The sequence below is a fragment of the Anabas testudineus genome, chromosome 22, assembly GCF_900324465.2.
Source record: "Anabas testudineus chromosome 22, fAnaTes1.2, whole genome shotgun sequence".
Classification (NCBI taxonomy): domain Eukaryota; kingdom Metazoa; phylum Chordata; class Actinopteri; order Anabantiformes; family Anabantidae; genus Anabas; species Anabas testudineus.
Window position 1 is genome coordinate 11,809,552 of NC_046630.1, and position 21,525 is coordinate 11,831,076.

The 21,525-nt window shown below is 40.6% G+C and overlaps 1 protein-coding gene across 3 annotated transcripts; it reads right to left on the minus strand.

Moving 5' to 3' along the window:
* Positions 1 to 1,073: 1,073 nt before the first annotated feature.
* On the minus strand, positions 1,074 to 21,250 carry kcnn2 (potassium calcium-activated channel subfamily N member 2). Of its 3 annotated transcripts, none has more exons than XM_026339979.1 (8): positions 20,406 to 21,250; positions 19,925 to 20,020; positions 10,782 to 11,200; positions 10,381 to 10,522; positions 10,108 to 10,218; positions 9,888 to 10,015; positions 4,826 to 4,895; positions 1,074 to 2,030 (listed from the first exon to the last, which is right to left on the minus strand). In XM_026339979.1, exons 1-8 carry the CDS (start codon positions 21,174 to 21,176, stop codon positions 1,755 to 1,757), a joined length of 2,013 nt encoding a protein of 670 aa, XP_026195764.1. In that variant the 5' UTR covers positions 21,177 to 21,250; the 3' UTR covers positions 1,074 to 1,754. The 3 variants fall into 3 exon arrangements, with proteins under 3 accessions (XP_026195764.1, XP_033181734.1, XP_026195765.1); XM_033325843.1 differs by having other exon boundaries at positions 10,381 to 10,552; XM_026339980.1 differs by lacking the exon at positions 4,826 to 4,895 and having other exon boundaries at positions 1,892 to 2,030.
* Positions 21,251 to 21,525: the final 275 nt, after the last annotated feature.

The window sequence follows — 21,525 nt, forward strand, 5'->3', positions numbered from 1 at the left end:
ATTTAATACAAATTACATAATGAAAAAGAACACAGACTTGTTAAATTGCATTTTCACTGTTTATTGTTTAAATCGCATAGAGTATAATCTCTCGTTGGTTTCTATGTTGCTGAAGTTTGTGGACTGAACATCTGTTGTCTATCATCTGGGTGGGCTGTTTGAACAAATTCAAATCTGATTTGATGAGTAACTAGTGACTCATGCTGTGCTCTGTGAATGTTAAGAAGACTGCGTTATCATCTATGTCCAGATATTTAACACTAATAACTCTAACAATTCTTTATATTGGCCACATTCAAATATTGTTTAATTATTTTAATTTGTTTTCTGACATTAAAAAGTCAAAAGCTAATAATGATCAGCCACTATAAGTAGATTTACCACTTCTGCACTTCAATACTTCTCCTCCAGCTCATCCCATGGTGCCATCTAAATTGCTTGCTGCAAAAGATAAGTCCAATCTGAATATCAATGTAATTTTGAAATCGGTGTAGTTCAGGAAAGAACCTATCACACTGCATTATGTATGCATCTTAACTCCAGTCCAAAGATGTATGAAACCATATGCTAGGTATGCTGAATTTGTCATCTCTGACATCCCCATTGTTGTTTGTGTAGTGGTAGGAGGTGTGCTTGTCCTCATTAAAATATATAAAAATAGGCATTTTCCTTTTAAAAGGTAGTTGTGGTTTCAGCAAATCGTTGTTCAGCATTTCTTGTTACCCAACTGGGGTGACAGCAGGCATAAATAGCACAGGAAGGAAGGACAGGAGGTGAGACACAGCAAGACAAGGAGTAATTAATGGATATGTGATCACTCAGTACATTTTCGTAGACCTCTACAGGTTTAAGTTAATGTTTCTTTGTTAAATGACAGAAATGGGCTTTGACTTGATTCATAAACATTAGCCACAACTTGGAAATTGACAACAACAAACCCATGCCCAAACATCTCAAATGTTCTTCTTTTAATGAGCAACACATCTTTATATCATACGTCAGTCAGCATTGAAGTGCATTGATTAAAAAGTAAGTGCAAGTACAGATTCTGATGCATTCATTTTGACTAGAGGATTAAATTATTTGAAATGTCGCCCCAAAAATAGTCATTCTACAGGGGCACTCTGCAAAAAGAAAACCACTATAGTTGATGCTGTTTCTAACCTAAAAGATATATGCTTTGTTCCTCATTTCAAGCTTTTTAAGTTATCTCTGAGTGACAGTGTGTAGGAGTGATTTCTATCTGCCTTCTGCCGTCAGGTCACTCCAGTCCATCAAACACAGCACTTTTCCTCAATAACACTGCCGTGCTCCCTGACTGATTTCAGTGGTTTCTCAGTTTGCTTTGAGGAACACAGCAACTGAATCAAGCCAGCAGAAGCACAAAGTCTGTGAGAAGCACTATTTTAGTGCAATAGTTTCACACATGGTAACCTTGCCACCTAACACTGGCTACCTCTGCATAGAGATGGAGAAGAGTTCTTATCACAGCTCCATCGATAGGCCTTCTAGTGTTTACTGAGGGAAACCCCGTTATTTGTGGTCATATCACCAGAGCAAGGATAACAACATCTTTTGAGGTAATAAAAAAGAAATAACAGCATGAAATTATCCATTAAAATGCTTTGTCCCCAGTATCTTGGATTCTGTCATCAGAATTTGGATAATATTTATTGAAACCATAAGGCTTTACGATAAATGCAACTCAGCCATATGATGGCAAAAGTCTTCTGTGTAGGCGTTCCCCTTAGACTCTAGCTGCTCTCAGAGGAGGTGGGTGGTGCTGTGGAGGACGACCTCCGTCGGGACACTGACTGTGAGCGTTCAGGACTGTGTTTGTCATAAGGCTGGAGCTGCACCTCCAGGAAGTCCCTGTGCTGCTGGCTGATGACCTGGCTGATGAGTCCTGGCAGAGCCTGCAAGTTACTCAGTAGAGTCTCCAGCTTTGTTTCTAGCAGAGCAATCCTCTTCTCCATGTCCTCGCCTCTTTCATTTAAGTCTGATATCATGTCATACATGATGTTCTGAGTCTGGAACAGGGAAAAGGAGACACGCTTAACATCATCATTTCCAAGCAGGTGTTATTTTTAGTAGACAACTTTGAAAATACTGCGTGTGTCCATTATTGGCACACAAATCATAGATCAAAACATATGCTTCTTTATTATGTCAGTAAATGCACAGTTGAAAGTGAACTGCATTATCAGATCATTCTGAGAAGAGATTTGAAAGCTTCAGATTAGAAGAGCCTCTTTCTTCATGATACATCCTACTGAGACTGCAGAATACAGGAAAAGCAGCTGTTAATTGACCAATATAAAAAACGATTAAAGCATACTTTCAAAACAAGTCAGTCTTAAAAAAGATCAAGGTTGAAGCTATCTCAGTGTAAGTGATGAGGGACAACAACCACAGTCACTGAAAATGTACTCTGAAGTTCTGTATTTGCTTGCTAAGCCATGGCAGAGGGACAGCAACACAAAAGGAGTTTCGGACTAGGAACCTTTTGGAAGATATCCACTTAATTAGACTAAATCAGATTACTAGAGCCTCAAAAAAGCTTTTGACTGCCTCTGTGCACTGGACAACTGTGGATTTTGTCCCTAATCAATTACTGAATGTTGAAATTAGTTTTGTGCATTCATGGCCTGTGAACAGAAGAACAGTTCCAGAAAAAATAAGTATTTCAATGTACATGCTGACATGTGGGTATAATTTAAAAGTACAGCATTAGTATTTATTATTTATTCATGTTTTTTTTCTGTTTCAATGATTCCTTGTTCTTTTTTGCTCTAGGAGGAACAGATGTTGAAAGCTGAAAAGTTAATTCCACATCTATGAAAAGGTCAGAGGAACATCAAGTGAAGTTATTTTAATGCCAAACAGTTTCACCCCTGAGATCCTTCACATTTCCAGTTAAAAGCTGCCCTATAAGGGTAAACATTATGTAAAAACTTTATGAGAGGCGGTGTTTCCATGCTCTCCAGAGGACTTCATCAATGACCTTGAGGAGGCAGGAATGGTGCCTGCTGACTTTGCACGATGCTTTCTGCACTTTTGATGCATCAACCATCGTTTAACATTACGCTATAGCTGCTGATTTTAAACTCCTAAAGTTCAGTCTTCAAAAATAGTCAACAACACGCAGAGAGATCTGTCACATTTTATACGAGGAGTGGGAGTGATGTTGCTGGAGGGCGGCTTCAGAGGTATTATTCAGTGGAGGACTAATAATCCCTGGCAGTCTAGAGCTGATGCCATCCATCACCTGGCTTGTCCTCTTCTGATTTGAGGTGGGAATAATGGGATAGTTGGTTTATGTGAATCTGTGAGGACTAAAGTAACTGCTCAAACTGGTAGCTAGCCAAGGGTTTCACTGAGTTACACTACTCACAGTTTACACACTAATCTAAGCCTTGATTCCTTGTTATGTGAATGTTTTTCAGTAGCTGTGTCATTACTAAACATTTAAATGTATTAATATTTTTATCTCAGACATGTGCCATTCTACGTCAAACGAAATTCAAAAGAAATTAATTGCAGCCATCCACAGGGATGTAAAACAGGACTTATCCAAGTGTGACTTCATCTGTAAATCATGAAATGTAACAAGCAATACAAGAAACCATGAATAAACATGTATCATAAATACAAGCTGAAACTGATGGTGCAGGAATATTTGCAGTTATAATAGAGCCCTTTCTACCCCATACCAAAACCACAAATTAATACTATCCACCTGTCTCTGGACAGGACAGCTGGAGAAGAAGAGAGAGGAGTGAAAAAAGATTGTTTCGAACTGCAGCTTGAATGAGCAGTTTTGCAATTTAAGAGATTTCAGTTTGTGTAAAGGAATATTGAGAAAAAATGGTTTGTAGTGAAACAATATCAAAGCCAATACTGTACCACTTAAGCTGCAATAACAACAACAGCATAAATGCACATGTTATACGAGCCCCAGAGGAGATAATGAGTTAATGGGATCTGAGGAATTTCACATCGCTCTGCAGTGGCGACGCTGCCAATGATGTGTTCAGCTCCATTTAGTTTGATCTTTCCACTGACAGCATGAAGTGACTGAAGCAACACTGCCCTCACATGGCTACAAAATCTCATAACAAAGAGCCAGATACTGTAAGTGGCGTGTTCAATGTCACATCCAAGTGCTTGTATGGTGCTGTTTTACAGCACAAGGTGACTAAGCAATATTAACTAACACCATTCATGACATACTGGCCTGAACCCGTTTTAACTCTGGTGTACTACTGAATGTCAGTGCTGTGCCTCTCTGTCCTTTCTTCCTCTGCTTTTGCTTCTGGCTGAATCATCAGATCAGTGTGTCTCCCTTCCCAGGTTACTGTTTCTGCTGTGTCAGGCTGGCACATTGCCTGGTCTTTCCCTATGGTTTGTCAACTTCTGTTTAGTGCATCTGGAGACAAACATCAGAGCACACACAAAGGGAAAAAATGCTCTTTTGCATACACGAGTGTTTCTTCTTACTCTCATTCAGTAATTTCCAGGAAAACGTGTCCTGGGGATGGTAATTTACACTGTGAAATAAAATGAAGTTATTATTTCATACACATTCAAAACTTACTGTGTGTGAGTGCAGTCAACCAGAATCATCTCACAGATTTATTTTTGATAATCTGGTGGAAAGCCTGTCTGTTTATTTGACACCTGTAGACTTTGATTATATGAGAAAACATACCTAATTCAACTGAACCAGCATGCATTGCATTCACTCGCACAGAGGAAAGAAACTTGTCAGGATAGCTGTCTATCCTAATGTACAATGCAGCAGGAGACTGTTAGTCCAGCTTACCTTAGCAAGGTCCACTAGTGAGTTTGCTTGGTCATTCAGCTTGCGTTGCTCCATTTTAACACTTCTCAATCTGAACACAAGACCATTCAGAACCCAATAAATTAACGCTATGATAATCTTTTTGAAATTGTGCACACACAAAGGCATACACACGGAGAGCACTCCTAGGACATGCAGAGGATGTGTGTAGAGAATGCAGGGATTGCAGGGGTCAGTCCGTTTGGTTGAGCTGCATGCACGTGGAAAGGAAACCACATAGGGGGGAGAGCTGCCCGGGGGGAAAATGAGAACAGCTCTATATCCTACTCAACCAATACATAAAACCATGTAGAAAGAATGAAGAAGAACCATATCAGAACACCTATGACAGCTTCTTTAAAAAAAAAACAAACACATTTGTCACTTCTGGATGAGACTTTAGTGTGAGTTTAGTGATGAGTAGATGAGCGACCTGAACTTAAAAAAAGTGCCTATTTCTAAAAAAAAAGTGTAAAAAGCATTTCTCAAGCCCTGTGGGTTATTGGTAGGTGAGATTTACAATGAAGAGGTCAGTTGCTGTCTTTACAGTTCTTCTGCTCAAACAAACTACTCTCTGTTTAAGTTTATGGATCAATTTATTATTTTATAAAACACAGTTACATGTAAACATAGAGTAATATAAAATATAAAAACAACTGGGACATTATTAAAATTATGAAAAGGTCATTACAACGTGCCGCTTAGAATTATTCATTTACAAGTTAAACTGGCATCATGAATGCAAACTTTGCAAAATTTGTAAAATTCTAACATCTGCAAAAATATAACTTACCTACTCTGTACAGCATGATTAAATAATTCACATCTCTGGTTTAATTAAGCTTCTAAAGTCTAGAGCCTCAGGACAGCTCTAAAACAGCAACTGCACAGTGTGGTAAAATGTTGACCACGCATGGTTTAAAGATGTTATCAAGATTTTATTAATATTTTTTTTCCTGAATCACCCACATGTACTAAATTACACTGGGCACAGTAACAAACAAGATCTCAGTGTCATGTTTGCCAGTGTTTCTGGTCATGATATAATACTTGTAATACACCCTGTAAGTAACTGAGACGTGATTGCGGTTTGAGTGTGAGGTGATCATTAGGTTGTGTGGGAACTGAAGGCAAACAGTAACAAAGATCGAGAAGGGATTTAAAGGGGCCCCAGGGGAGTCAGCCAATTAGCCGACATGCACCCATTCTCATGCAACGCAGAATAATTTTTCTGTTTCCCGAAGACAGGCAGATGTGGAGCGAAGATGACAGGTTAAACCAACAGAGGGTGCCACAGGAGTCGCTGTAGGACACTACAGGCAAGAAATAGGTCCTACTAATTAAAGACTGAAATATTTCATACGGGGGAAACTTTATAGACAAGTAAGAAATACTCTTGCAAAATGGTTTTATTTTTCAAATAGATAAATGAAAAAACAAGAGCTGTTTGGTGGTCTATCTAAAATGACGGATATAATAGATAATTAGTGTTAAATGGTTTTGCAGTGGATGCAAGACCTGTTAGAATTATACATTTCACAGTTGGATGACCAATAGCCGTCAAATGGGGTTGAAGCACAGGGCAGCTCGAGGTCAGCAGAGGAAGCCTGCTCGCCCTGTCTTTTATATTCTACGTGTCTCTTTCCTTCAGTCAATCACTCCTCGTGGGCAGCTCTGCTTTTGAATGGGCACTCTAAATCTACTTGCAATTCATCAGGGGAAAACGGCTACGCTAAGCTTTTCACTACCCCACTAAATCTGTAAGGGCAATCTCAGTTAGTGCTACTCCATATTTTTTACCCTCTTGACTTGCTTTCTTTGTCGTTGGCCCCTGCTAGCTCATTGTGTAAAGAAAATGCTAATTTTTCTTCAGTCTAGCGGACAGGGTACTGCCATGTCGTTTTTTATTTCCCCTTGACAGCTTTATACTGTTGGTCACAGTTGCAGCCCCTTGAGACTGCTCAGTGGCTTTACCCTGACCTTCCTTTCAGGTCACTTTCCTGTTTCTCCATTTCACTGATCTCTGAGCTAACAAGTGCTCACTGCCCGTTTTGTCACTACGATTCCCCCTACAACCTTGCGGATGCATGTGGACAGGACTCTCTGTCTGTGCTGAGCTACTTGACTTAACAGCTGTTATGACCTAACATACTGCAGGATATTTTACTGCATACGCTACATGTAACACCGTGCCTGCGCGGCTGTAAAATGCACCATCCCAATAACGTCAGAGTGCTTCAACCGTGTCTATCACTAACATCTCTGCACTATTTCCCCTTAGTGCAGAGATGCAAAACAGCTGTGTGTTCTTGTTATTAGCCTGTGCTATTAACCAACCACAATAACACTTGATCAGCATTTCTGCTACTGTGTCATCCAACAGAGAAATGGAGGAAATGTGGCTGCAAATGTAGGCGTTAACAGTGGTTTCACGAGCCGAAAGATGACCCTGAGCACCGATTTGTGTGAGCATGACTGCTAAGCTGTACAACATGACTTGAGGGATATTAAAACTCATATACTTCTGCTACTGCAGGTCTCTCTCTTGTAGAGCTCTAGTTGTCATCCTTCGGTATGTGAAGGCACAGTTAATTGGAGTTTAATCAGTAGCTTTCTGATTAAAGGTTAAATTCTCATCACATCCATGCAGAAATGGAAAGAAAAACACCCTCCTTCATTGATAATTGAAATTCACTTGACATGCACCTGTGGGTGTGTTTACAATGTGCAGAAAATGTCCACTCAATAACAAGGCGTGAAAGATGTTTGTGCTGGTTATTTAATGCTGTTTGATGCTCAAATGTTGAAGATTGACAGGAAAATGTAGTAGTGTAGTGTATTTTATCAAAGTGACGTGCCAGTCAGTTAACATACATCTGATGCAAAAAAAAACCTAAATGAAATATTCTGGCATTATCACGATGGTGTCATGTGAAACAAATCAGTCATTGCAAACCTTGCAAAACTGTCATGGCATGAATTTCACTTATCAAATGAGGGAGTGTACGTTTTTAGTCACATTATTAGGTTCAAGGACAAGCTCTCGTTAGCATGCACACAACAGGTCTGTATCTACGTTTGAGGCGAAGACTTACTTTCGAGCTCTATTGCATTGTGTTGACACAAACAGGAAAAAAAGGAAACATGAAGTAGACAAATGAATTATTACAACATCAGGTAAACATATTCAGATGGCAAAATCTGTTTGCTGAAGTCTGGCTGCTGTAACCCTCATCTCTACGCTGTCACTTCCTCTGAAGCTGCAGCAGTAGTTTCGCTTGACTGATATCTCTGTTTAGACTGGTTCTGGTAGCTGCAGCTGTGCTCGTGCTCTGTGTAGTGTAATCCCTTATTTCCCACACCAGTCCTGGTTATCAGAAATACAGCATTCCTGTTCAGCTGAGTAAACGTTTAACAACACATACAGTGCCCCAAAGCATCTACGGCCCCATTTAACAGCTGTTTACACCTTGCATCCTATGCCTTGACTGATAAGGATGTCCGAGTGAGCTTTCCGCTGTCCTACACGTTTGACCGGAGGGAACGCCTACGGTGAGATCTGATTTGATGTTTACTATCTCCTCATGACAGGTCAAGGACAGCTGCAGGCTTTTTCTAACTCTTAGCTTGCCGACAGGCCACTTCCTGCACTCATCTCGATTCAGAGTTTGTGTATCACCCAAGCGACAGGCAACACAAGCTTAACTTAAAACTCTCCTAGCTATGACCTGTGAACACACAGTACTTAATAAACAAAACTAAATCTTGATAAGCTCAAGCTGTGATGTGAAGATAATATGCTGAATAGCTGTCCTTGCACACAGAGTTGGATGTGACTTTTTTCCCACTGTATCAAGTTCTTTATAGATTTAGCTTTAGCTCCAAGGGATTTCCATTATTAGGCCGTCCTACAGAACAGGGTGGACATGAGACGTCATCACTACTGCAAATTGCTTGAATAGGACAGCAAGGACACAATGACTCGAACAAGCAACGGTGACAAAACGCTATTAAACTGCACACATCTGGAAGGCAAGTTGCAGCAGCAGACAGTTTATATATTTCTGTGCCATTTAGTTAAACATCCCAAAGTCTTTAAAACATAAATGTTGGCCTATGTTAAAAAAATCATGAGCAAATCAAAGTTGTACACAGGAGACCACAGAAAGAAAACAACCATTCAAACAGGACATTTTCCTTGAGCATAAAGCTACACGACCACACCATTGGACATTTAGTTTCGTCTTTTAGTTGTTTTTATTAAATTATTTGCCAGTTACTGAAAAAAGTCACCGACTACATGTACTGAAAGTAATGTGGGTTGCAGAAAACAAGAGCGAGTGGAGACTTAAAATCGATACTGTCTTGCAGTTAGGTAGCAGTGCTGGGGTCCTTGGGGATCCTCTAAAAGACTAGCTGACAGGTAAGCATCTGACCGGCCCCTTCGAAAAATAAGAAACCCAGATGTGTCAAGCCAGATGACATTACGTTTGACTCAGTGAAAGTCAAACGTAATGTTAACCTGACAGCAAAAAGTGAGACAGAGAAAGATCAATAGCAAACCCGCAGACTAGCAGATTCTGTAACAACTTAAGAATATTTCAAGTTGAAATGAATTTCTTTTTTTTCCACAAATACCTGTGAAATATACTTAAAACTGCTGACAGTTTCCGCAGAAAAAGAAAGTACCATTTTACACACGTAAAATGTCTATTTCCAACTGACAATTGTAGCCCTGTTTTCAATATAAAGAACTTCCAATGTATCTGTAAATAATAGATCGATATTTTACCACCTGCCACCATGCTGAATCAACCGGCAACAACTCATTACCACATCTGCAAATTCAAAGTTTGTCAAGTCAGGTGAAGCACAACCATAAAGTACAAGATTAAAATGAACACATGTTCTTGCACATAGTTTTGCTACAGGTGTCAAACAATTCAGATTTCAGGTTTGTGTTGCATCAGTGAATCAAATGAATGCACTGCTGCACGAATAAGGTATTGAACCAGCATGAGGGTTATAGGAGTTTGGTACCTACTGGTGAATGGCTTGGAGAAATTTCCTCTGGTGCTTCCTGACTCTGGCGTGGTCCATCTTCCTCACCAGTTTGGTGTTCTTGTAGATGAGCCACGTCTCCCTGAGAACATTCGCAGCTGTGTTTTTCACCTAAAGTGCAACAAAAGATCCTTCGGTGAAGAAAGCAGATAAATAAAATGACACTGATGTCAGAATAACTGAACGTGAGGATTTCGGCTTACTCTTTTTGTTAGCTGGGTGTCCATCATAAAATTGTGGACATGTTTTTCAGCTTTGGTTAGTTCAAGTTTCTTTGCCACCACAGCCACCACCAAGGCCGTGCAGCCAGCACCCTGAGAAAGAACAGACACACACAGATGCACTGGGTGGATTTATACTTTATACTCATGTCATGAAATAGTAGCTGCATATTCTTTCCATAAATAATAAGACTTCCTGTCAGCAAAAAAGCAAAACATACAAGCACTCAATCTGCTTTTTGGAGCTTTTCTCACCATAATTCCTGTCAGGAGGCAGACTCCTTTCCCACAGTATGTATTTGGGACCATATCCCCATATCCAATGGTAAGAAACGTAATAGAGATCAACCACATGGCTCCTAGAAAGTTGCTGGTTATGTCTTGGTTGTCATGGTACCTGTAATAAATAATACATGCAATAGGTTCACTAACCTTAACGCACAAACTCCAGCTTAGTAATCCAATACAGAACATCAGATTCAACATCAGAATATGGCTGGTTTTAATCAATTCTTACAGCACATGTAAATCGTTCTATGCTTATCCTCAGACACAGAGTGAACTAAAAGGGCATGTACACTATCTATTTTTATGACTTATATATGTTTCATGCTGATCAGTGAGTGCAGCATAGCATGAGAAACTGATCCAGGCACCTCTCGCAAGCTCTCACAGTCCATGCAGCGATGATCCACAGCGAGATGGTGAAGACCAGCAGCACAGTGCCAGGGCAAATGGTCATGAGAGTCTTCATCACAAAGCGTGTGTTAAAGTTAATCTTGTTGAGTGCACCGATGCTGCGGGACGAAGCGTCCGTGAAGAGCTTGCTGTGCAGCAGCATAACACGAGCAATGAGGTACAACCTCAGGAACATGGGGATGGACAGGATGATGTCCACATCTGCATCTGTCTTGGATGGTACATAGGAGTAGGCCAGGCGTGCTGTCCAGGTGAAGGTGTAGTTCCCTGGGATGGGGTGGATGGCACACACCAGGATCTCCAGGCAGATGAAGAAGATGCGCTCATATGTCATGGCTATCCTCCAGTCATCAGCTGCATTGTCCACCATAAATAACTGCAAAGAAAGGGCATGGTGAGGCTGATGGAAGGTAAAAGCCAGCTAACATTTTCATCACGGTGAAACAGCGCGCTACAGGAAATCATTAAACCCATTAAACAATAAGTCACAAACAGCCTCGAGTTATTAAATCACATTTTTTGAGTCACATGTTTTAAAGACCTCAGCTTTGCAATTTGTTGCACATTTAGAAAAATTATATCCCTAGAAATATTGCAAAGAAATAAAATCCATCTGAGAATAATTAGTTGGAGGCCTATTTAAATAAAATATTGAAAACCTAAAATTCGGCAATTAATGGCAGGAATAAATGTAAAGTATTCACTTTGATAAGAACAAAAGGTGAAGTACTGTGTCCACAGTATGTGTCTGTTACTCTCACTGCCTTCAGACTCTATCAATAAAAAAAAATGTTACATTGGCAGCTTGCAGTCAGCATTTTCAACTTCAAAGTGTCACACTGATGAGAACATCTGCCACCGTCACATTAGCATTATGTTCTGATCGCCTGGACGCCCTGACCAGAAGGTTGGCCCTTTCACTGGGGACTGCAGTATGGGTAGAGCTCAACACCCCTCATCAGTCTTCTCCACCCTGTCCTCTGTCATGTACTCCAGCTTCCTCACATGGTGACCTCTGCTGCTGCTGCCGCTGCTCCTCGCTCTTGTTTGTGCCCTGCCTCCTCTTCGTCACTTTCAATCCAATCTACACTAATCCTGAGTCAGAGGATTCACTGCTGCGTGTATTCACCCTGAAATAATGACTGAGCCCATGCCTGACATCACCAGCTCGTTCACAGTGATCTTTGATCGTGCTTACAACTGTAGACACACTAGCTCAATCTTACTCCTCTCAGATAGTTTTATATTTGCTGGTTGCAGATTACACATTATCAAACGGAATTAGTATCCCCTGAATTTGTCAAATAACTCCTCTCTCTGACACCCCACAGTGATATCTCTCCACAGCTGCTCTTGCTCTCTCCACTCAATCACCTCAAGGCCCTCTGTCTGTGTACAGGCCGCCACAACTGGCACTGGATATTTCACAAAATGTTGCCGTCAGCACAAACGGCCGAGGTTTCCTGGCGGCGTTTTTTGCCTCGAGAGTGGCAGACTTTCTAAAGGAGAGGACTGGAAAACTGCACATGATTGCATTTTGTCACAAACAGCCCTAATATGCTTGGCAACAAATTACACGTTGTCAAGTGACTTCTCAGCGTTAAAAATGAAAACGTGCACATGCAGTGCCATGTGTTTGTTTAGCATCAGCAGAAGAAAGGATTGGACAGAAGAAAGGAAGAGGTTTGCAGTGTGGTCTACCTGTTTCTTTTATCGGCAAAATAAAAGGAACTACATTAAAATTAAAATAGTTAAAATTGTGTTGCCAACATGTTACCAAAACATTAAAGTTAAATATATCACATACACAGAGTTAACATATGTATATTAAAATGCACTTGGCATATAATGATGTACACAGGTATGTAATGGCAGGTGTGAATGTGTATATATTTTAAAAAGACAGAAATAAAATGTTAATATAATTCAACACACACTGGAGACACACATCATGACTCGGCATCTTGCCAAGTCCTCTCCATTTAGTTACATTTGATATTTCTCATTATACAAGTAAGAACTGTCTCCGTCTTGGAGTGTTAATGGGAACAGTGACCTAGATTGTAAATTTAGTGCTTTTAAGCTAATTTATGTTACACTAAATGGAACTGCTGAAATGTGTCTTACATCGAAAAGAAAGCTGCTATTCAACACGTTCAACTGAAGGACAAAGTAAAAAAAGAAATAAACAACGGTTCCCTACCAGTTTCCTCGCAGACATACATGAATGCTCATACACAGTCTGACAGGCTGGAAGACACCCTGACACTAAAGCGGCCCTCTTCACTTTAACACTCCAACTTTGCTGAAACCACAACAACAAACGCTGCACACGGCTCATTATAGCCTCTGAGCCAATTATGTCCAACAGCTACTGTACAAGAAGTATCAGCTGTCAGCAGGCTGGTAAATAACAACAAATACAGAACAAGTAACACCAGCATGTGTCCCTGAACAATTGGTAACACTGTCCCACAAAGCCGCAGTTGGTTCTCGCAGCTCGTTTTTATTTCAAAGCTGCAATCAAAGTTTCCCCCAAACACAAAAAACACATGAATTAAATTTTCAGAGGCAATTGTTCATATCAAACGAGTGACACTGAGCTCCTTTAACAAACTGACATGTGTCAGAGAAGTGTGTAACTCTAACCACAGCTTGTCTTGTTCAGCTTTCCAAGAGAGTGTAACATAGACATGTGGAAACACAAGCTGCGAGTCCGCCGTGCTCTCTGGTCTCTCCGTAACCGAATTAGGGCTCTGCAAGCAGCTGAATCTATTGTTTGCACACAACACAAGCTGCGTTTTATTTCACGTTTTAAACAACAAAACAATCCAGTCAAAAGCAGTTACAAAGTTTGTTACCTCAAAACACTGTAATTAAACATTTAAACACAGGTTGCAGAAGGAAAGCCTACTAGGTAGGTAAAAGCAATTATGGTAATGGATGAGCTGAAATACAATACTGAAGAGCCCTTTACCTCAGAGCATCGAATGCTCTGTACTAGCAGCACCACCAGCAGTTATGACAAATAGGTGGAGGAAGCTACATCACAAAAAGAAAAGCGTTAAACCTTACAAACCTTAAAAACTGCAAAGAAAAAAGACGAGAATTAAAACCGACAGCCGATGAACCAGAAGGCTTTTAAAATACCCACAGGAGGCCAACAAATAATTTAAAGTGTGCAAGTAAAACTATTTTAAAATGTTATCACAGTTAAAAGTTGAGAACAACAAACATGTCGGCAGTCTGGCAATTAGCACTTTGATTTTCTAAAGCAATATGAATAATTAAATGAATAGATCATAGGTCAAACTACAATGTGCACTGCAGGAAAGCAGTAAAACTTAGTTTACATAGTTTATTTGTGTGAACTGACCCCTCAAAGTCTCTGTGTCATATGTTTGTGATTTGCTCTATATGTTTTATTATACAGACAGACACACATGGACACATTTGCACCTCTGTACACGTGAGGACGTGTAACCTTAACCCTAAAGTGTTAAGTGACACTTTGGAGAAGTAAGAACCAGACAACATGTCCTCACTTTCCAAAAACGATCCTCGCAGTGACAATAAAGTATAAGATCACGCACGTGAAGCAGCTGCACCGGACGGTAGATCAAGTGAGGACATCACTGGCTTGTTTTTTTTTTCCTGATGGATAAAATAAATTCCTGGCACAACTTCACCACCTGTCAAGGTGCGGATGAGGGAAAAACAAACTGAAAAGATCTAATCTCCAGCATCAAGTGCAGATTATCAAACTACTTTATTATCAAACCAATGCATTTCAGCTCACGGCGACCCTGCATCTCAGGGCTGAAACCCTAATGAAAGGCTTGTACATCTAAGCCTTCAGACAGGTTGAGAGGCACTATAGCTGAATATGTCCTTAGATCACTCCTTGCCTGCTTCTTTCCTGCATCTGCGCTGCACAGTCTCCGAGGAGCTCACCTGCGATGCTAGCTGGTTTGGTTACTGGTTTCACTATGTTCAATATAACTAATGGAGTCCAACTCAATATTTAATCTGTGTAATGTGGAGATGGGAACATATATCTTGTCACCGAGAATGAAATCGCTCAATCTCATTAGCGAATTAGGTTGGGAGGTTCAGCTCAATTAGACATTAATGCAATGCTTTATTTATGATATCAAAGTGAGCCACTAAGAGGCCACTTTACTGCGTAAATCTGCCACAGATCCAGTTTACTTTTGTTTCTGAAATAAAGTCTCCCATTTGCATGTGCATTCTTCCATTCAAGCAAAGTAAAACCTGACCAAGCCAAAGCTCATATAAATCTTTCTTTAGAGTGTTGCGGCTGCAGCCAAGTTGCACACATTATTAATCTGAAACCATCTGTTTAAAGGCACGTAGAGCACCATTTAGTAAATGTCAGCAATAAATACTTTTGGGAGGCTGAGTGACTCTACCCTTCAAAGCCTGAATGTTCAGTGAAAACACTCAGGTCACCAGCCAGGGGTGGTTATCTGACTCCAGTCTGGAGTCTCAGGTAGAGGACAGATTTCACTGAGAGAAATGCAGAGTGTCTCCTGCAGTTACACCATATCTCTGACACATACACACCACCCAGGGGCCGAATGACAAACACAGCCAAGTCTGGCTTTGGCAGGATTCGCTGGCACAGTTTTGGAGCGATGTGTTGTTATTTTATCTTTTCTGCAGATTGTAAAATGTAATACCGTGCGACTGTGACACATCAGCGCTGACTTTTATCGGAAAAGTACACATCAAAGACAGAACAGCACCCAAAGCATTTTGCATTAGTTTAAAAAAAAAAATCTCAGCAGAACTGTCATCTCAAGGTACAGCGACGCACCCATGGCCTTAACTCAAATACCCTTTGGCAAGAGAGTCTTTGATGTGACAAAAATAGAATTTTTATTCTTATTTTTTGTTAGTTTTTTGCTTAAGAATAAGGTGAACCCATAAACAATCCTAGCAGCGAGATCAGGAAGGTGCCCACAGCTCATATCAGACTTTGGCGAATCAAAGTCAGGAAGGAGCTTTATCTCCCTCATTTCTACTTGTACAGTACAGTAACGCTGCCTGCCAACGGAGAAAAAATCTACTAAAATAAAAAAGTCGAAATATTCCTTGGGCAGATCGCCAGCTGTCAACAACAGACATTCCTTGGACTAAATCAGGCCAAGAACATCTCAAGGACGAACATTAGATTCCCGAACACAGTAGGAATGTTAATATTATTTCACTTGCTGGGACAAATCTAAGGGCATTTAGCAGAACACGGGCAAACTGTCTCTCTCTGTTAATGCACTAGGCTCAGTGGGTCACCCATCACTGCCATGGCAGTGCAGCGGATCTATCTCTAAACAATTCAAATGACAGCTGGTGTCCAACATCTATCCTGTCTGACCTGACCTTTGGAGTTTTCAGTCACTCTGTGGAGAAAAACGTCCTGTTGTTATACCGTATAGAAATGAGAGGGTACAATCTTTGCTGAGTTTGACAAGTAAGTGAGTTTTAAGGGGCTCTGAGTGTTGGGGAAATATTTCATCATCTTGACTTATGCCTCTGGATCTGACAGGCATCTGTGAGTACACATGGATGTGCATGCATAATCTATTTACTGCAGGAGCAAAAAAATTTCCCACACGGGAAAGTGCACTTTAGAAATAGCACTCTACTGATATCAAAAACGATTTCGTTTCTAAGTCTTAAAAGTGAAGGTTGAGGTCACTGCTCGAAGAAGATGCAGTAGCGTGTTACAAGTGTATTTGTTGGTGTGTTTCATTAAGCTGACAATGTTTAATATAGTAGGACTGGGAAAGGTAAAGTATGTTCATGAAAAGAGAGAAATAATAAAGATGAAATACGGGAAGTGTAGAGTTTGACTTCCTATCTCGTACTACCACAATATAGTTAAATGTTGTAGCTTTAGGTACAAATGTGTTGTACTTTTCATTTCACAATATTTTTTAATTAATATCTAATATATTTTAGAGGCAAATATTCTACATTGCAACAGATAAAAAATATCTCACACTTTATAAAATGTGATCTCAAATGATCAATTAATAGTGCGTTATCAGAAAATAAACTTTATTAACAGGAAGACAGCTGACAACACAGTGGAGGAGGTCACTGAGCACTGGGTAATTGTTATAAGCTTCTCTCACAACAATATATTCTTGTGTTTTGCAATTAATGGATTTATTAATAAATCCATTAATTGCAAAACACAAGAATATATTGTTGTGAGAGAAGCTTATAACACTTACCCAGTGCTCAGTGACCTCCTCCACTGTGTTGTCAGCTGTCTAAATCACAGGTTGTTACAATAGAATCAGGAAAACTTAGGATGGAAACTTTCTCTATTTTCTGACAATATAGAGATTAAACTATTTATTATTTATTTAAAAGAGGAGTCAGGAGAACAGGAGCACCCTGGTGGCCAAATGATTAGAAACATCCCTTTTCTTGGAGGGGACTTTATTTGCATTTCCTACCTCCTATCTCTCCCCATGTTTCCTGTCTACGTCTTTACTGCAAACTCTCAAATAAAAGCTAACTCCAAAATAAATAAAATAATTAATAAATGTTAAAATAAAAATAATACCCAATATACAATTAAATATACCATAATTATCAAGTTGTATTACAGGAACTCTGCACTTAACCCACAGGACCAAAAGTAAAGTGTCGACTGACTAAACCCTAAATGTGGGTTTTAAATAAGTCAATTAGGAAACTGATTATTTACAACAAATAGTTTTTATGTTCTAATGAAGCTCATTGGCAACCTCAAACATGTAAACCTTCTTAAATCTTCTAGATTTAATTGTTGTCGTCATTCAGTCTTGAATATTTAAGTTGTTAATTCTCTGATGAAGCTCACTGTAAGATATCTCTAAGTTTGACACACATGAAGTCTCGTGCTTTTGTCTTTTGTGTAGTGCTGAGCAGCAAACGACAGAAGCACCGTGGAAATGAGAAAAGTGCAAACATTTCACTTCTTCTGTGTGTGCAGTGTCATTTGCAAGATAGATTTAGAATTAGTCCGTGTGCGTGTGCGTATGTGTGTGTGTAAGCACATGTGTCAGTCTGCAGGAACCAAGTAATGACAGAGTAGCAACAACAGGCACAAAAGAGCCCTCAGGCAGGGGAGGAAAGGAGCAGCTGGTGTGGTTGAATTTGAAGTATAAACACTATGAACTGGATTTGAATAGCGAGTCAGAATCAGTTTCCAGGAACTGGCTGATAGTTTGTTCTAAGGAAGACAGGCCTCACAATCAGCTTGTACATTTGGAGCGTAGCAGCAGGGAGCGAGTGAGACTGCAGTGACATGGTGGTGTTTTGTAATTTGTTAAAGTGTTCAGGCTTCTGCATTTGAATAAACTCTTTAAATCACCATGTGTGGTGAAAAGTGCATTAGTGGTAATCAACTCAGAGGCAAACAATCGTCCTGATAAAGTTTTCTGGGTCAGCAAAGGAGCAAATGTCTTCTTACTGAAAAGCGAGAGCAATGTAGGGGTGAAAAATGTTTTGGCTATTGACGTGAATGTCAGAGGAGTCTGGATCAAAGAGGCTTTAACAGCCTTCCTATGGGGTAAGTGTGCAGCTACCAGTGATTAAAGGAATGGAAAGAAAAGCTTGTTGTAGAGCTGAAATGAGCTTTTCAACGTGCCTGTAATGAAAGAGAGAAAGCGTCTTTAGAGCCATTTTTAAATTGCCACATTTATCAATACACCTGTGTTGTTGTATCACAGCTCACAATCACACCCAGCACAGCTCACTGCTTTAGCATTTCACCGGCCTATAGTGAGAAGAAAAGTACACAACCTGGTCCAAAACTAGAATAAATAGAAACCTGCTGTGATGAGGACCTTTGCAATATATCAGTCACAACTAAGGAGTTGCATTATTTAACATGAAGGACTGGAGAAAAGGCTCAGTTCATGAACTGAATCACTTTCACAGGATTAGACTTAAAGATGTGGAGGCCGAGGAAGGGAAGGAAGATGTGATGGCCTCATGCAAACTTACAATATGCTTTCGGTTTTATAAACAGCCACTGGCATCTGTCTGCAGGGGAAATGAAAGTGCGTCTGTTATGTACTGAAATATGATGATGATGTCTGTGCCTTTCTGTCATCCCTCATAAAGAAAGGTTTACAATGAGACATCTGAAGGGGGCGACATGTTTTATTGTTTCAATGACTGATACTCCCCTAGGAATCATTAAGTCCTAAATATACCAACAAGGCTAGTTCCTATCCTGGAGCTCTTGCAACTTTTTTTTTTTTTTTAAATATAAAAGGTATGTTTTATCCAAATGTAATGATGTTCTGTTTCATAGCAGTCTACAGTATTAAGCCAACATTTAATAGAGCACAGACATGAGATGAAAACAGCTGGGTCAGCTAAATGCATTTACATCTAGTTTAAGAGTGAGTTAAAAAAAAAAAAAAGCCATTAACATGATTAAACATGGCGTCATTCAAGATGTAGGAAAATGCTTTGTGTTCAAGTTTTCCTTCTAAGCTGATTCAATCGAAAAGGAAAAAAAAAAGGAAAACATGCATCCACACCGCAGGAAGCGGTGCTATTCATTTTGTGGCGGTTCAATACAGACACAAGTGCTGAGGTGCAGGAAGAACTGTAAGTAATGTAACAATGCTCCAAGGCAAGGTCATAAAACTGTCCAAATGTCGGAACTTCTCAGGGGAGGCTGACAATCAATATTCATCCACTGAACACGTTTTCATTCGCTGATCTTATCAAAATATATAATGAACTATTAATATAGTTTTAAAAGATGATGATCAGTCTACTAAAGTCTACAGTGCAGCCAGTGGGATTTACTGTCAACTATAGTTATGGAACAGACTTAAGACATTTTACCACTGGAGGAAAGAAAATGAAAATAAGTCAACTTTAAATAATGTTTCTTGGAGTCATCACACCGTCCCACACTGAAAGTTCATACTTATCTTGCTTTTATGCAAAGTTAGGAGTGTTTGGTTATTCTTATTTCACATATGAAAATAACAAACTGACAGGTACCTCCTCAACATTAACACTTAAAGAAGTGGGGAAAAAAGAGTTTGGACGTTACCTGGATCTCTCTTGCGTGGTAGATGATAATCAGCCCCAGGAGAATGATTGTAGAAAGGCTTATCAGGCATTTTAGAGCTAATGAATACAGGGACTCCTGGAGAAGAGCAAACAACACTAAAGCCAGACAACACATGACATCAAATCACATTCTTACATCAGGACTTTTTTTTTTTTTTGACCACATGCATCTGTAATTCAGCTTCTTAAAGTTTACTGCAACAAATTGCTGAGATGAGAACTTCTACAGTGTTACTGGGGATCCCCCTCGATGGCTGGACACCAGCGGGGCCCCTTTGGCCTGCGTGTGACTGTGGATTTAACTGTGCAGGACATTTCACACAAAGCCCGACAAGTTCTGTTGCTTTAACCCTCCTATTTAAAAGTTGTTTCATTTCAAAGGCTCCCTCCAGTCACATGCATACTGAATTAACTCTGGTCTAAATGGGACTGCACGGCGTGGGCTCCGAGTTAATACGCACCTTTCCATAGGCTCCCCACGAGAGTTCAGTCTCTATAACCATCACAACGATCCCAAACATGCCAAATATTAAAGCATAGTCGCTCAGCCGCTTCCTCTTCTCAAACAAGGCCCTCCTGTGACCGAGCTTTTCCCCAATGTTCTGGTTTTTCTTTTTACCCGATTTGCCTCCGCTGTGGCTGCAGCCTCCCCCTCCGTCTCCCGATGCGTAAGGCATCAGGGTGGTGGAATTATTATCCGGCTTGGATACTAAAGTGTCCGACGCATCTGCGGCTGAGATGGGCTGCAAAGGCTGGGACTCGGAATCAAACTCGTGTACGTTTCTGCGGGACGAGCTCAAGTTGCTCAACGGCCGCATTACGCCGCCGTTGTATCTGCAGCTGCTCATGGCTATTTCATTGTAGGAGTTACTGTCTTTGTGGCTGCTGCCCAGGCTGCCCCGCTGCCGATCGCGGCAATGCTGCTGCTGATGGTGAGGATGATGATGTCTGGATGAACTACCATGACTAGAGGGTGTGAACTCGCAGACGCTGTACTGGCAACCTTGCCTCGAAGACGTTTCCGATGGTGTCCTTAAAGTTCCCACAGTGGTCGGTGACGTCCCGCGGAAGACGAGGCTTTTTCTCGCATCACAGGTGCAGTTATTGCAGGTGCAGCATTGGTCGTGCTGCTTGCTGAGCTGATCCTCCCGCCCGCAGTAGTGCTGGTACTTACAGTGCTGGAGCTGCTGCTGTGGAAAGATATCGTTCTGCAGCTGCAATGGGGTTTCCATGTCAGTGCTGCTGTTTAAAGCAGCAGCCGGGTACCACAGAGCACCCGACAAAGGGCGTTCTGGTACTTACGGGAGGACAGAGCCGCTGCATGAATAGACCCATTTCGGCTCCGGTAGAATGTGAGAAGAGACTCCGATTGGGAGACGGGACCAAAACAACTGGCTCGACGTCATGAAAAGGTTGCAACCATGGGCTGTGAAGCCCAGCCTCATTTCACCAGGATCAACAGAAAGTAAAGATTTATTGCTGTGTTAAACGTTGGCGCCCTCCGCACTTTAACACCTTCACACGTGGCTGAGCTGGGAATAAAATCACTTTCTGTAGCCAAAAAAGTAAAAAAAAAAAAAA

Bases quoted from the DNA above. Each gene is read 5' to 3' on its own strand.
- kcnn2 (XM_033325843.1), bottom strand. From the start codon at position 21,176: ATGGAAACCCCATTGCAGCTGCAGAACGATATCTTTCCACAGCAGCAG. The intron at 11,201-19,924 runs GTAACGTCCAAA...CTTTCTTTGCAG, and splicing joins ACCACGCAAGAGAGATCCAG to TTATTTATGGTGGACAATGC. The intron at 10,016-10,107 runs GTAAGCCGAAAT...GTTGCACTTTAG, and splicing joins ACACCCAGCTAACAAAAAGA to GTGAAAAACACAGCTGCGAA.